General features: G+C 46.3%; 1 protein-coding gene across 1 annotated transcript in view; it reads left to right on the forward strand.

Moving 5' to 3' along the window:
- The window catches only part of ZC3H3 (zinc finger CCCH-type containing 3), a 205,983-nt gene extending 196,721 nt beyond the window's left edge, over positions 1–9,262 (forward strand). The window contains exon 12 of the mRNA XM_063450968.1: positions 7,922–9,262. Within this exon, the coding sequence (XP_063307038.1) occupies positions 7,922–7,953 (32 nt within the window). The 3' untranslated portion in view covers positions 7,954–9,262. The remainder of the gene's footprint in view (positions 1–7,921) is intronic.
- The last annotated feature ends 7,403 nt before the right edge of the window (positions 9,263–16,665 follow it).

A 16,665-nucleotide genomic window follows, 5' to 3' on the forward strand; every position in this document is an offset into this window, starting at 1 on the left:
TCTATTTACTGGGGGGAAAGTGTTGTGGATTATTAAACGGCTTCTTTCAGCTACGAGGAAGGAATAGCAGAGATACCCATGCTGGGTATTGGAGCTCCACTACATTGATGTTTTCAAGATATTTATAATTTGGAGCCTAATATTCCAATTCTGATCTGTTAGTGATGGGTTATATATGTGTACATTGAAGATTTTGATATAGTATTTTTTTACAATTGGACATAAAGTGTTGCTGTGCTTCTATATGTGTTTTTGTCTAATTGGTCCTGTGGATCGTTAAAGGATCAGGAACTGATATGGTTGAGCCCTACTGCCTGTGCTGTAACATATCTTGCGTTATATACGCTGTGTGTTCGTGTGTCCTCCGTAACGGTTTGTTTCAGACCTTAGGATGATCTCCAGCAGGACCTATGCTACTAGCCAGGCCTAAAGGTCACTGGCCGCTGCCAGCCTGCAGGGTCCCTGGTCCATTCACCAGTGGTGAGGTTCTACTAGCTGGAGCAAATGGATATTTGGGGTACTTTTCACTGCATCATTGAGATGCAAAGCTGGTCAGCTCCATAGATGTTAGTGATGGACATTGCACATGAAGATCAGCCAGTCTCTGGATAACCTCTAATAATAGATTTAAGCACAATTGTTCTAGAGAGCGGCCTTGTCCAGCAGGTGGCAGCAATGTCACATTGCCCCAGTAAGCTGCCACTATTCACCATAGCGCAGTTCTTTGATCTAGTTTTACTGTACTGCAGCAGAGTGAGATGGTTTCAGGTTCTTAAACTCTGCGCCTTGGACATACGATGCAGAACGATTGCCTGGCTGCACCCTGTCAATCTCTCTGTATACCTTAAAACCCTGCATTCACCCTGTGCTCACCACATCACAACACCGAGTAAACAAACACACTTCCCCTGCTATGCTTTCCTCAATTATTTTTTTTCTTCTTTTCATTTTTGCTATTTTTGTTTTCCCAACGAGGAAAAGTTGAAACCGAAACTTCAACTATTCCTCAGATTACCTTTTGCCAGCCATAATCACAGCAGATGTCACCAGAGGGAATGTTAAAGTTTAGTAGCAGCTTGGAGTCAGTGTTTCTCTAAAACTAATGGTACGTTTATATTTTTCTGCAGTTGTAATACACTGTGAGCGGGGAAACAGGGGACCTCCTTACACCATAACCTTATAGCTGCAGTTATAATACACTGTGTGCGGGGAGACAGGGGACCTACTTACACCATAACCTTATAGCTGCAGTTATAATACACTGTGTGCGGGGAGACAGGGGACCTCCTTACATCATAACCTTATAGCTGCAGTTATAATACACTGTGTGCGGGTAGACAGGGGACCTCCTTACACCATAACCTTATAGCTTCAGTTATAATACACTGTGTGCGGGGAGACAGGGGGCCTCCTTACACCATAACCGTATAGCTTCAGTTATAATACACTGGATGCGGGGAGACAGGGGACCTCCTTACACCATAACCTTATAGCTGCAGTTATAACACACTGTGTGCGAGGAGACAGGGGACCTACTTACACCATAACCTTATAGCTGCAGTTATAATACACTGTGTGCAGGGAGACAGGGGACCTACTTACAATTTAAAGGACCACTATAGTGCCAGGAAAACATACTCGTTTTCCTGGCACTATAGTGCCCTGAGGGTGCCCCCACCCTCAGGGACCCCCTCCCGCCGGGCTCTGGGGAGAGGAAGGGGTTAAACACTTACCTTTCTCCAGCGCCGGGCAGGGAGCTCTCCGCCTCCGATCCTCCTTTTCGGCTGAATGCACGGCAAGAGCTGCGCGCGCATTCAGCCGGTCGCATAGGAACGCATTTACAATGCTTTCCTATGGACGCTGGCGTCTTCTCACTGTGATTTTCACAGTGAGAATCACGCAAGCGCCTCTAGCAGCTGTCAATGAGACAGCCACTAGAGGATTTGGAGGCGGGATTAACCTTATTATAAACATAGCAGTTTCTCTGGTCTGGTCTGGTCTGGGTGCCTAGAGTGGTCCTTTAATGTTAGACTATTGAGTAATTGATGGAGGCTTTTTCCTTCATATACTTACTGCTCTTGAACAATTTAACTCTGTAAAAATGAGAACTCATTGGGTTTTCATACATTTGATCCATTCTATGTTAAAGCTTTGCATAGTACCCATTAAACTGTAATATAGTTTCCTGTCTGTCGATGTGCCGCACATTGAATGGACTCTGTTCCACGGTTGGCGAAGTATTTCTCTGGAAGTTATCTTCCTTGTTTGTGAAAAATTGCCTGTGTCGACCTTGTGACTTTTCCAGAAGGCTTCCTGCGTGGCTGAGACAGCTCCTGTGAAGGTGCGGAGAGGCTGTGAAATGGCTGTGAAAAGTCAGAGGTTTATCTGACAGGGTGCAAACATAGATAGGAGGCAACTTCACCATGGGGCATCAATGCCAGCTGTGTCGGCCCTGGCTATGGAGGAGAACTAGGTCACACTCCAAGAAACCAGTTTGGGAGCTTACCATCTAACATTTATTTGTGCATTATTTTATTTCATTTTTTGGAATATGTGTAAGGAGAATCTTCTTTAGCCCAGACACGCAGTCTGTATATACAATACATAGCGCAGACAAGCAGTCTTTAAATACAATACATAGCGCAGACACGCAGTCTGTATATAAAATACGTAGCGCAGACACGCAGTCTGTATATACAATACGTAGCGCAGACACGCAGTCTGTATATACAATACGTAGCGCAGACACGCAGTCTGTATATACAATACGTAGCGCAGACACGCAGTCTGTATATACAATACGTAGCGCAGACACGCAGTCTGTATATACAATACGTAGCGCAGACACGCAGTCTGTATATACAATAAGTAGCGCAGACACGCAGTCTGTATATACAATACGTAGCGCAGACACGCAGTCTGTATATACAATACATAGCGCAGACACGCAGTCTGTATATACAATACATAGCGCAGACACGCAGTCTGTATATACAATACATAGCGCAGACACGCAGTCTGTATATACAATACATAGCGCAGACACGCAGTCTGTATATACAATACATAGCGCAGACACGCAGTCTGTATATACAATACATAGCGCAGACACGCAGTCTGTATATACAATACATAGCGCAGACACGCAGTCTGTATATACAATACATAGCGCAGACACGCAGTCTGTATATACAATACATAGCGCAGACACGCAGTCTGTATATACAATACATAGCGCAGACACGCAGTCTGTATATACAATACATAGCGCAGACACGCAGTCTGTATATACAATACATAGCGCAGACACGCAGTCTGTATATACAATACATAGCGCAGACACGCAGTCTGTATATACAATACATAGCGCAGACACGCAGTCTGTATATACAATACATAGCGCAGACACGCAGTCTGTATATACAATACGTAGCGCAGACACGCAGTCTGTATATACAATACGTAGCGCAGACACGCAGTCTGTATATACAATACGTAGCTCAGACACGCAGTCTGTATATACAATACGTAGCTCAGACACGCAGTCTGTATATACAATACGTAGCTCAGACACGCAGTCTGTATATACAATACGTAGCTCAGACACGCAGTCTGTATATACAATACGTAGCTCAGACACGCAGTCTGTATATACAATACGTAGCTCAGACACGCAGTCTGTATATACAATACGTAGCTCAGACACGCAGTCTGTATATACAATACGTAGCTCAGACACGCAGTCTGTATATACAATACGTAGCTCAGACACGCAGTCTGTATATACAATACGTAGCTCAGACACGCAGTCTGTATATACAATACGTAGCTCAGACACGCAGTCTGTATATACAATACGTAGCTCAGACACGCAGTCTGTATATACAATACGTAGCTCAGACACGCAGTCTGTATATACAATACGTAGCTCAGACACGCAGTCTGTATATACAATACGTAGCTCAGACACGCAGTCTGTATATACAATACGTAGCTCAGACACGCAGTCTGTATATACAATACATAACGCAGACACGCAGTCTGTATATACAATACATTGTATGCCGTGTGTATTGCATCCTGGGTACAGCCACGCTGTGCGATATTGGGCTGTGTGTGTAATCTGTTCCTGTAATTAGCTTCTGAGTTACAGCCAGCCTCACTGCCTGTGATATCTGAGCATTGATGGGGACTCCCCACTGTTTGTGACTTCAGGGCTGTGTGAGCAGCTCAGCTAGGGATCCTATCGATGCTGTGCATAATAAAAGCCAGAGGGGAGCAGCCGGCTTTGTGCCAGATATACTTGTTCTGTCTGGGCTTCCAGCATGGACTCCGGTTATACAAATCACAGCCTAACCTGTTCATTAATCCTGCATTCTGGGACACTCTGCCAGCTGCTGTCTCTGAGCTGCAGGTGATAGTTTGGGACATTTTAAGTGACCAAAAAATATAGTAACTATTGGCATTACTGTCACACTCTCGCTCAGGTATCATGTACTAGCTATTAGGTCCAAAGACTGTTTTTTTTTGATTTAACAAAAAAGTCTTTATTTCGAAATAAACAGTTTACAGTTAAAACATATCTGCGTCGAAGCGCAGTGTCAGACATTCTTACATACTTTATATCTTGCTAGCAGTCAGTTTTGGGCACTTTGGGCTGAGACCTTTATTAGTGCCCAAGTACCAACTGCCAACCATACAAACATTAAAAGCGCCCATACCTTCCCACCAAAACAACAATAATAAATAAAAGGGGGAGGGGAGGTGAGGGGGCTTTCCGACTTTTAATCTAATAGGTCCAAAGGGATTACAAAATATCCACACAAGACACTTTATTTTTATTTTATTTTTTTCTCCGGACCAGCCCATATAATCCTTACATGTAACTTATGGTGACAACTGATTACAAATCAAATCATATAAGAAAACATGCAGGAATGTATAACGACATTGACCTATTTATATAGGGGTGGGGAAGACAATAATTAACACAAAATATATCTGCTGCCTGCAGAATCACAATATACAAATCAACCTCAATATGCAAATTAACAAGCCTTGCTATTCAGGTAGCTGTTGCTAAATCGTTGCAACCAACAGGTGGCGCTGTACAGGCTCCACAGCCAAATCCACCTAGTTGGTAGCAAGCATCAGCAGGACAGGATAGCAATTCACAATACACAAATATATTCTAAACACCCTGCACCTGTAATTGGCACAGGGTGACTTAGACATAGAAGTAATCCAGGGTCCTACATAAAGTGTTCGTCTGAATCTCCTGGTGATGGGGACTACCGTTACAGTGTCGAACTGTCATTTGTTAATTTTCACACGGATCATTTCTGGAATTTACATTTGATAAGCAAAGGTCGCTTAATTGGCTGAAGAAGAGAAGCGCCGAATCAAAAAAATAGCATTGCTTTAATTGGTCAGGTTTTTAAAATGTTTAATTTAGAGCATTATTAGCTTGTTTAAGCAGGACCCTATTTACTTCGTATTCTAAACATGCTTTGTTAGAACGGCTTGTCTTGTTTATTGTACAGCGCTGCATAATATGTGGGCGCTATTTAAATAATCGTAATTATCTCCTCACAACTCTGTATTACCCGCTGTCTGTAAAATCCCATCTCTTACTCAATGTTATTCGTGGGTAAAATCGTTAAGACAATTCTTACAAGTTTGTATACAGCGCACTGTGATCCCTCCTGTAATAATAGACACACTGACAGCTCTGTCTGTTATGAGAGCTCAGTGAAAGTACTTTGTAAATACTGTAATGCTTTACCCTGCCTCCCTCCCTGGGGAACAGCTGAATGATCAGCCCTCACACTGCCTGCAAATATTCAAGAAATGTCCAAGATGACTGTTAGCTATGGCAGGAAGCTGACCCCCTCCCCACCCCTCAATTCCTTTTTTTTTTTTTTTCTTTCTTACTATTTTGTCCAGTAACCAGCCTCTCCCGGGTGCCAGCCAACCCCCCACCTATTCTGCCAGATGCGAGCCAGCCTGTCCTGCAGGGTGCGTGCCATCCCCCCTATCCTTCAGCGTGCTAGCCATCCCCCCTATCTTTCCGGGTGCCAGCTATCCCCCCTATCCTTCCGAGTGCCAGCCACCACCCCCCCTATCCGGCTGGGTGCCAGCCACCACCCCCCCTATCCTTCCGGGTGCTAGCCACCACCCCCCCTATCCTTCCAGGTGCCAGCCATCCCCTCCCCCCCCTATCCTGCAAGGCGCCAGCCACCCCCCATCACCCCCCTACCTCCCCCCCCCCATCCTGCAGGATTTCAGCCACCCCCCCCCCCTATCCTGCCGGGTGCCAGCCATCACCCCCCTATCCTGCCGGGTGCCATCTCCTTTCCTGATTTTTGGCTCCACGTTGACACCAGTATAGTAAGGAAGAGTTACTGATACATAATAACATAAGTGATAATATTATTGTTACCACTAGAGGCAATCTTTTTTAACAGATCCACCAACGAGTGTGATTATGCAATTTGGATGATAATCTAATTTAGATTTCCACATTTCAATGCCATTTCCATTTGTGTCTGTGCACTGTGTGTATATTGTGCTGTATACAGTGTGCGCAGATTGTGGGTAAGGCAAAATGCCAAGTATTTTTAAGAGATACTATATTTAACCTGACTATCTGTGTTGTGACTGCTTTAAATCAAGCTATTTCCATCCCTCCAGCCTGTACTCCTAGGGGGGGTAAGTCACCCTCAATTGCATCACTTTTCGAAGTTTTCACAAACGTTTAGATCGTGGCACCCTGATCCAATCTACCTTCACTCCCAGGTTTTACAAACCGTGTAACCAGACTGTGCCCTTAATGACCCTCCCCTGCCACCATGGATTCCTCACCCTGGGCATCACCTTGGTATACATGCCACCCATCCCGGGTGAATCTGTGATCCCCTCAAATCCTGATTGATGGAAAAGCTGTGTAGATCTATCAACAGATAACACTTCGTATAGATTTCCTGGCTTAGAATGTAATGATTGCTAGTATGCAGTGTGTTCTCTATATACAAATCATTACAGATCTGTCCTGTTCAGGTGGGGAACAACCGCTATTGGAAAGGCATCTAATACAGAGTATAGCTTTCACCCCAATGTCTAATACAGAGTATAGCTTTCACCCCAATGTCTAATACAGAGTATAGCTTTCACCCCAATGTCTAATACAGAGTATAGCTTTCACCCCAATGTCTAATACAGAGTATAGCTTTCACCCCAATGTCTATCTAATACAGAGTATAGCTTTCACCCCAATGTCTAATACAGAGTATAGCTTTCACCCCAATGTCTAATACAGAGTATAGCTTTCACCCCAATGTCTAATACAGAGTATAGCTTTCACCCCAATGTCTAATACAGAGTATAGCTTTCACCCCAATGTCTATCTAATACAGAGTATAGCTTTCACCCAATGTCTAATACAGAGTATAGCTTTCACCCCAATGTCTAATACAGAGTATAGCTTTCACCCCAATGTCTAATACAGAGTATAGCTTTCACCCCAATGTCTAATACAGAGTATAGCTTTCACCCCAATGTCTAATACAGAGTATAGCTTTCTCTCCAATGTCTATCTAATACAGAGTATAGCTTTCACCCCAATATCTAATACAGAGTATAGCTTTCACCCCAATGTCTAATACAGAGTATAGCTTTCACCCCAATGTCTAATACAGAGTATAGCTTTCACCCCAATGTCTAATACAGAGTATAGCTTTCACCCCAATGTCTAATACAGAGTATAGCTTTCACCCAATGTCTTTCTAATACAGAGTATAGCTTTCACCCAATGTCTATCTAATACAGAGAATGCTTTATTGCCCCATGTTCTAACAGATTTGTTTGAATTCATTGGTTTCTAATATCCCTTTATTTCTCCTTTTTTTTCTTTCTTTCTCAGGGAAGCCTCTCCAGATCAAACCAAGGCTGTGATGCTCTCTGTGGGATCGTACGTAACGCGGGGTGTGTTCCTGTGTCCTTCTCCAGCCCATCTCAGGATCCTCGTTTACCTTGTTGTGTGTGCTGTGTGTGCTGTGTGCGTGTCCCTGCACCAGCAGGTCATGGTTTCCTAAATGGGGATAACAAACACCCCCTACAGTTTGCATAGAAACTAGTCAGTGGATGCAGAGGACATGGTGTGAGTGTTTATAAAGAATCCTATCCTAGCTGCTTCATGCTGAATACCCAGAAACTGCCTTTAGGATGAGTGTGTGTGAATAAGCGAGGGAATTTAGACAAGTTTGGTACATTGGAAATGCCTTCCATGTCAGCAGCGTCCTAGCAGGGTCTGTAGACCAGGATGTGGCTGGTTTAGTTGGGTAGCAAAGCAAATCCTGTAGTGGAGAGCCGTTTTTTAGAAAATATTTGAGTTCTTTTCTTGGTTCTGGTAACCGATAGTTTTTAACCCTCAATTGTCTGCCCATGTCTAGCTTTTCTGATCCTTCATTCACATGTTTCACCAGGAATGGCTGATCGGTATTACATCCCCAGGGAAAGGTTTCCGCACTGTGATACGAGTTAGTTCAGAAACGTTTCTGTATTGCGAATCTTTAGCCCTTTTTGTGAAAGCTGGGGAGAGCATATTGAATTGTACAAGAGAGATACTGGCGGGTGCCATTCACCGCCCATTCCTCCTCCTGTTCTCCTCTCTGCTCCTGTAATGCCATCTGAAGGCATGGAGTGGTAAAATCCAGAGACCATTCCGAGTGGGGTGTTTGCTTAGCCCTGTAACATGCAAAGAGTTAAACACGAGTTAATAAAGTATAAAAAAACGTTTTGTTTAATATATATTTAGTTGTGTTCTATATATTTACAATGTTTCCAGGTGGTATTGGATGAGAAAACTACTGGCGTTGATTCACTGAACCAGCAATTGAAAGAGAGAACGTTTTACGCCGAAATAGACAAATTGGAAAATTCCTACAATTCATCTTTTTCCAACTTTTGGTATTTTGCTTAAAATGTTTAATTCTTTTAAAATTCTTGGTAATTTCTCCATCTTTGTATAATCTGGCTAATGGTTCTGTAGCTGGTCGGCACAGGTGATGTCTAATTGTCAGGAACGCAGCGAACCGGTCCGTCACTCCACTCGTACCAGGTATCGGATCCATAGACTGGGGGCGACTTGGAGGAAATCTATTTTATTTCAGGAATAGTTATTTTATAAGAGCTGGCAGTTACCAGTTCTTTTCATTGTATTAAATATTTTAGCATTTTAATAAAATGCAGGTATTTACGTGTATGTTCTTTTTTTCTTTGTGTGACTATTTTTTCTTTGAAATGAGCTGCCCAACCTTTCAATTTACCCATCAATCCTTAGCCTTAGAGTCCAGCATTGAAATGGTTAAAGGGACTTATTACGAACATCTCCTGCCTTCCGCTTGCATGGGAACCCGGGTGCGTAGTGTATTATTCACAAGGAATATTTTCTTTATTTATAATGAAAAACTTTTTTTGGTTTTCTTTAAAATTTTTGAAAGGAGACCCAAACAATGTAAAATCCACTAAATATACACAAATCGAATTAACAAGACCGTGCGTCCGACAGGTACAGGCTGATAAAACATTCCTAATTAGAGGAGGTTTAGGCTCCTTAGCATGTTTGTGCCTTGCATAGGTTCGCATAAAAGGCAGTTTTTTAAAATAATTTCTTTAGTTAAAGGGACACTCCAGAGCCATAAAGTAAGTACGTTAGCCTGCTGAAAAGCTTTGTGTGAAGTGTGTCTCCCCCCCACCCCCCTCCCAATTAAAAAACAGTGCAGATTTAAATTGAATGTGAAACTTTTATAAATTAACCTGGTACCCTGGCTGTCATACAGCCGGTCCTGTTACTTCCTGGTTTGGTTAGCTCAGAGGAGATAAACTCAAGATGCAGCAATTGTCCAGAGCAACTGCCTTGCAAAGACTTCTTATTGAGCTGCATTGGGAGTCTGTGATTGGACAGACACAGCCTTGGTGGGGTTAAAAGGGGAGGGCTTGCTAAGGCCGCAGGTAAGCTGTTGCAGAATGGACCCTGCTATCATATTTTATACCAGCTCTGGGCTGTCCGTATCCTATTTTCCCCCTCTTCTTGATCCCCTATGTGTGAAAGTAACAATAACTGTGCGAGACTAGATGGGCAGACTAGATGGGCCAAATGGTTATCTGCCGTCACATTCTATGACATCCTTCCCTGGCTTTGCAACCTAAGGTTTCCCCTGTTTCACCTGGCCGTTCGTCAAAATCCATTCCTTTAAGTGGTTCCCACGGTTTTATTCACCTACCGAACGGTAGACCACCCAGCTATGGAGTGTGCCGCTCATTAACTCGGTCCACAGATCCATAAACCGCAATCACGCGAACGCTCTGATTGGTGGTCGGCTAGGTGGTCGCCGTTCGTATAGACGAACACGTGGGAAACAAACAAAGGCAGCGGTGTTTGGTCGTCAAGTGCATGGAACTAAAATCGGACACTCAACTGCGCGAACACCACTGGGACTTCCACCTCCACCTAAGTTTACTTAGAAGTACACAAACGAAGCGCTTTGTGCCATTTATGGGGATATGTGATGTTTTTGGGGTACTTCTAAAATCTTGTGAAATATGTGGTTTTCCAGCCTGGAGATAATTGAGTTATTACATAATCTACCTCAATTATCTACCAGGCAGAGGGGGAGGGCTTGTACACACTGTATAGGAGTGTCTATATGTATAATACTGTTTCATTGGTCTAACTTTGTGTCTCGGTGCCCCACAAGCTCCACCTGGGTGTCAACCTTGTGGGGAAAATCACATAAAAGACAGTGTGCCACCATTAGACTTCAGTTATTCCCCCAAAACTGAGTGTCGTCCAGTTACAGGGGAGGTGTTGGGAGAATCTTGTCTTGCCTTGCTGTATTTAGCTTTTCCTGTGAAGCATCTTCTTTGTTCCTGAGTTCATCTTGGAGAAACCAGCGGAGAAAAGTCCCTGCTAAGACTAACGCTCCGCGACACAAACATTTTGCAATCTGTTTTTAGATAAAACTCCAGTGAAAAAATGCATTATTAAATGTATGAAAGTTTTTATTTGGAGCATATCTACTAAACAGTGATTTGTATTTATTTTCTATTTGGGCAGTGGATTGCCCCTTTAAAGGGACTCTCAAGGCAGAGGATTTTACTCACCTGGTTCCAGCGCCGGGACCCTCATGAAGCCGCGCCCCCTATTTCGTCAAAATGACGAAATAGGCGGGCGCGAGCAGGGAGCAATCAGACGCTTCCAATTGGAAGCGTCATTGTTCCCTTGTGCGCATGCGCGGCTTTGCGGTGTTTGCCCGCCCCCTCCTCTGCTGACAGGCTGGAGAGAGAAGGCGCGCACACAGTGCCTTCTCTCTCCTGCACACGTCAGACGTATTTTCAAACGTCTGACGTGTACAGGGCCTTTTTAGGGCCCTGCATGATAGGAAGTTCCTCTGGTGGCCGTCTGAGTGACGGCCACTGGAGGTATTCCTATCAATCAATGTAAACACTGTATTTTCTTTGAAAATACAGTGTTTACATCAGATTGCCTGCAGGGAGCTATAGATCTCACCTGAACAAATACAATAAGCTGTAGTTGTTCAGGTGACTATAGTGTCCCTTTAAGTTTGTTTTCCCTTTAAACCGTCCTGTATCAGTAATGCTGTTACTTACATTTCTGGGAGTTGTAAGTGCAATTATTTATGGGAGGAGGGAGCACGGCAGAGGACGTCGTAGGGCAAGCATTTCAGATTACAGATTGGTAATTATTGTTAAAACCCACGATTGCCCCATCACAAATTCCAACCCAAAACACTGCCAGATCGGTATAAGAGGAGGGAAGGGGAAAGTACCAATTATTAATGTTATTCGTGTATTATTGGTACTTTACTCCTCCTCGTCCTTCTGTTCTGACCCGGCTGTGTGTTGGATTGGGATTTGGTTATTAGATTATCTTGGGTCCGTTCCCTTTTTGCGAAGGAGTGACCACATTGAGTGATAGCCCTAAGTTTGGAGCTCTCCACTTTTTTCATCTGTGGGTTTTGCCGAGACCGATGAGGAAGGACCTGCACTAATTAAGGCAGGAAGTAAGTACATTAATTAGCGTCTTAGTAAATACGGGCTGAGAACACAATATCACAATTACAGCGTGTAACGGAATGCAGTGTAATAGCATACGATATCCGTTGGTACATCCAGGAAATCCACAGTCAGAATAGAAAGCAAGGCAATGTTCCCAATCCTCCCAATAACCGGACGAAACACAGTTTGGGAGTCAACTAACTCGGTTTATTCACAAGCAGCATATTTATACAGTTCCCCATGCAAGGGGTTTCCAGACAGTAATTCCAGGGGATTTCTCCCAACATGCACTGTGACTTTCACAACAGGCATTGCTGCACGAGAAGGATACTCCCACTAAAATGGACGATTAAGTGGATTATCCCCTCGTGCAGCAAAACCGACAATTGACATTAAAATACATAATTCACACAATATTCGGTACTTTGGAATCATTGAACGTTCGGTAGATAGCTGGGGTCGGAGCGCACACTTTGTGAGAATACCGCTCTGAACCCAGCTGAATTGACCAAACGCCGCACATAATACAGTTAAACATTAAAGTGGGTTTAAAAGTACCGAATAAGTACGGGACATATAATGTACCGAACGCGGGACTCCCGAACGCTCTGGAAGTCCAGTGGTGTTCGGATCATTGAGTAGCCGTTTTCAGTTCCAGGCTCTCGACGACCGAACACCGCTGCAGAGACAAAGGATCCAAGATGGCCGACCGCCGCATGGTCGGTAGTCGAACGACGGCCACCTAGGAGAGCCCTTAATTACCGATTGCAACAATGTTGCAACCGGTTAATTGGTGCCACACGACCTGTGAATGTGTGGTCTACTTGGGGAGTCCACATTCGTACGGCGAACGGCCAGGATAGCCGTGTTTCGTCGTATGAATGCTTGGTATGCTGGCAGCATACGGCTGCCAGCATGCGAACGGCCATAGGACAATACATATACATTTAACGTTACACATTATATCTTCAGCCTACGGACAACCTGTACTGAATGTAGTTCAGAAGTGGCTAGGTTTGCCACAATGCTCCCCCAGAACCAAGCCGGCATACACAGTCTGATCCCAACGGATCGGCTTGGGGATGTCCGGGAGAGTACTCACAGATCACTTCTCGAGTTCAGTCTGTCTGGATAACCCGTCAGCGTTACCGTTTTGTTTTCCTGGCCGGTAATAGATAGTAAAGTCAAAGGGCTGCAGCGCCAAGCTCCAGCGCAGCAGCCTGGCATTGTCTCCAGACACACGGTTTAGCCACACTAACGGGTTGTGATCTGTGAGTAAGGAAAAAGGTTGTCCGTACAAATATGGCTGTAACTTTTTAAGGGCCCACACCACGGCCAGGCATTCTTTCTCGATGGCGGCGTAGCTCACTTCACGAGGCAGCAACTTGCGGCTTAAATAAGCTACGGGGTGTTCTCCGCCATCGGCTCCCACTTGGCTCAGTACTGCCCCCAATCCAAACATTGAAGCGTCTGTGTGAACAAGAAATCTTTTAGTTGGATCAGGAGCAGTTAACACAGGAGCATTAGTGAGAGCAGTTTTGAGTCGTTGGAATGCCTGCTCACACTCTGGGGCCCAGACAACCAGTCGGGGAAGGTTCTTTTTCGTCAGGTCTGTTAGGGGTTTGGCCAGGGTGCTATAGTCGGGGACAAACTTTCTGTAATAGCCGGCTGTCCCTAAGAACGCCAGCACCTGGGTCTTAGTCCTGGGGGTAGGCCACTTGGCTACGGCCTCAATCTTGGCTGGCTCGGGCCTCTGCTGCCCACACCCTACACGGTGGCCCAGATACTGCACCTCGGCCATACCTATGTGGCACTTGCTAGGTTTTAGCGTTAACCCAGCCTCCCCAATGCGATCTAGGATCGCCCCTATGTGGTGTAGGTGGTCTTCCCAGGTCTGGCTAAAGATGGCTATATCATCTAGATAGGCACAGGCATACTCCTGAAAACCGTCCAGTAGCCGATCTACCATCCGCTGAAAGGTAGCCGGAGCGTTTTTCATCCCGAAAGGCATGACCTTGAACTGGTACAGGCCAAACGGGGTGACAAACGCCGACTGTGGGATGGCGTCATCGGCTAGAGGGATCTGCCAGTACCCCTTACACAAATCAATGGTAGTGAGGTACTGGCCTCGTGCCATCTTATCCAACAGCTCATCTATCCGGGGCATCGGGTAGGCATCAGACACCGTTTTGTCATTTAGCCTCCGGTAGTCAACACAGAATCGGGTGGTGCCATCCTTTTTAGGTACCAGGACTACCGGCGATGCCCAGGGGCTATCGGAGGGTTCGATAACCCCTAGCTGCAACATTTCGTCTAGTTCGGCTTTCATATGGGTACGGACGGATTCCGGAACCCTATATGGAGCCTGGCGCATAGGTAGCTGTCCCGGGGTCTCCACTCGGTGGGTGGCTAGCGGAGTGTATCCAGGTAAATTGGAGAAGGTAGTCCCCTTTGCTACAATCAGCGCCTGTACCTGGGCAAGCTCCTGGGGGCTTAGCCGCTCCCCCAGCTGAACTCCCCGGGAGGGCTCTATCTGTTCCTCGGGTTCTAGTAGGTCGGTAAGGGTAAGTTTTCCTGATCCTCTAAGGAGGAGGCACAGATTGCCGTCACATCCTCGATCCTCTCATGGTAGGGCTTGAGCATGTTCACGTGGAGCATGCGTCTCTTCCCTACCCCTGAGCAGGGGCCGATCACATAGGTAGTGTCGCATCGCTGCTCCACTACCTGATATGGGCCTTGCCAGATGGCCTGCAGCTTATCTGTGCGGACGGGCTTTAAGATCAAAACCTTCTGTCCCACCTGAAAGCTGCGGTCCCTGGCTCCTCTATCGTACCAGCGTCGCTGGCGTTGCTGGGCCGCCTGGAGGTTGGTGTGTACAGCCTGAGTTAGCGCCTCCAGACGGTCCCTGAACTCCAGGACGTATGATATGATAGGGGTTTCGTTAGTGGTACTCTCTCCCTCCCAGTGTTCCCTAATCAAGTTCAAGGGTCCTCGCACCCTCCTCCCAAATAGTAGTTCAAACGGGGAGAATCCTGTCGACTCCTGGGGGACCTCTCTATAGGCAAAGAGTAGGTGAGGCAGAAACCTCTCCCAGTCCTTGTGGGTTTCCCCGAACGTCCGAAGCATCTGCTTCAGCGTCCCGTTGAACCTCTCACATAGCCCATTGGACTGGGGGTGGTAGGCGGAATTAACTATTGGCTTAATGCCACACACCTTCCACATATGTTGGGTAACTTCGGCCGTAAATTGGGTACCTCGGTCCGAGATTATCTCTTGGGGAAAACCTACTCTGGAAAATACCTTCATTAATGCTTCCGCTACGGTCTCAGCGTGGATATTAGAGAGGGCCACAGCTTCGGGGTACCTGGTGGCGTAGTCCACTATAGTTAGGATATATCTTTTGCCAGAGGGACTGGGTTTTGGCAGGGGCCCTACGATATCCACTGCTACTCGGCTGAAGGGTTCTGCTATGATGGGTAGGGGGCATAGCCTGGCTTTGTGGCGATCCCCTCGTTTACCTACACGCTGGCAGACGTCGCAGGAGGTGCAATACTGGCGCACATCCTGAGAGATCCCGGGCCAGAAGAAGGCATGTGTCAAACGGTATCGGGTACGGGTCATCCCTAGGTGTCCTGACAAGGGGATGTCATGAGCAATTCTCAGCAGCTCCTGTCTATACTTCTGGGGTAGCACTAGCTGTTTATTAGTTAAGGTGACCGATCCCCCCACATCTTTTGCCGTGACACGGTATAGCAACTCTTTCTCCCAGATGAACCGCTCCCCCTCTAACCCTGCTTGGTCTGTTTGTGCCCGGTCCCTATATACTTGGAGAGTGGGATCGGTCTGGACTTCGGTCGCAAAGGTAGTCGGGGTATCCCAGGACATGGGGGTCAGTTGGGGAACATGGTCTCTTACCTGAGCCTCAGAGTGTATCGGTGTAGCCGTGGTGCGAGCCTGTTGCCGGGTGGTTACGGGAAGGGCCTCCTGGTACGGAGCCTGGGGAATAAAAGCGGAAGTCATTTGGCCCAAGTCATTCCCCAGTACAACATCGGCAGGTAAATTCTGCATCAGCCCCACTTCTACGGTCCCCTCTCCCACACCCCAATCCAAATGAACTTTGGCAGTAGGTAGCCGGTATACTGCTCCCCCTGCCACCCGTACTGCCACTGATCCGCCAGTGTGGGTTGCGCCTGTTACCAAATGCGGTGCAACCAAAGTTAGAGTGGCTCCCGAATCCCGGAGCCCTTGTACCTCCTTCCCCTCCAGGGTCACTAGCTGCCGATGATGTTGTCGGTTGTCGGTGGCTCGGACTGACATTACTTCGTGCAGCACCCCTAGAGGCTCCTCAATTTGAGCGCTCAGCAATTCTTGGGTGGCGGGTGCTACCTGGTAATGGTGCGCAGCAGCCCTGGGTGCCAAATTTTGTCGCACCTGATTCCAAGCTTGTCGGCTCCAGTTTTGGGTGCACTCTCGAGAAATGTGCCCCCACTGCTTGCAGGTGTGACACTGAATGTTAGCCCGGCCGTTGTATCGGGAGGGGGTTGGTGGAGTATTCAGTGCCGGCCTGTGCAGGGGTGCGGTGGGGCC

Source organism: Pelobates fuscus, chromosome 4, assembly GCF_036172605.1.
Source record: "Pelobates fuscus isolate aPelFus1 chromosome 4, aPelFus1.pri, whole genome shotgun sequence".
NCBI classification, from domain to species: Eukaryota; Metazoa; Chordata; class Amphibia; order Anura; family Pelobatidae; genus Pelobates; species Pelobates fuscus.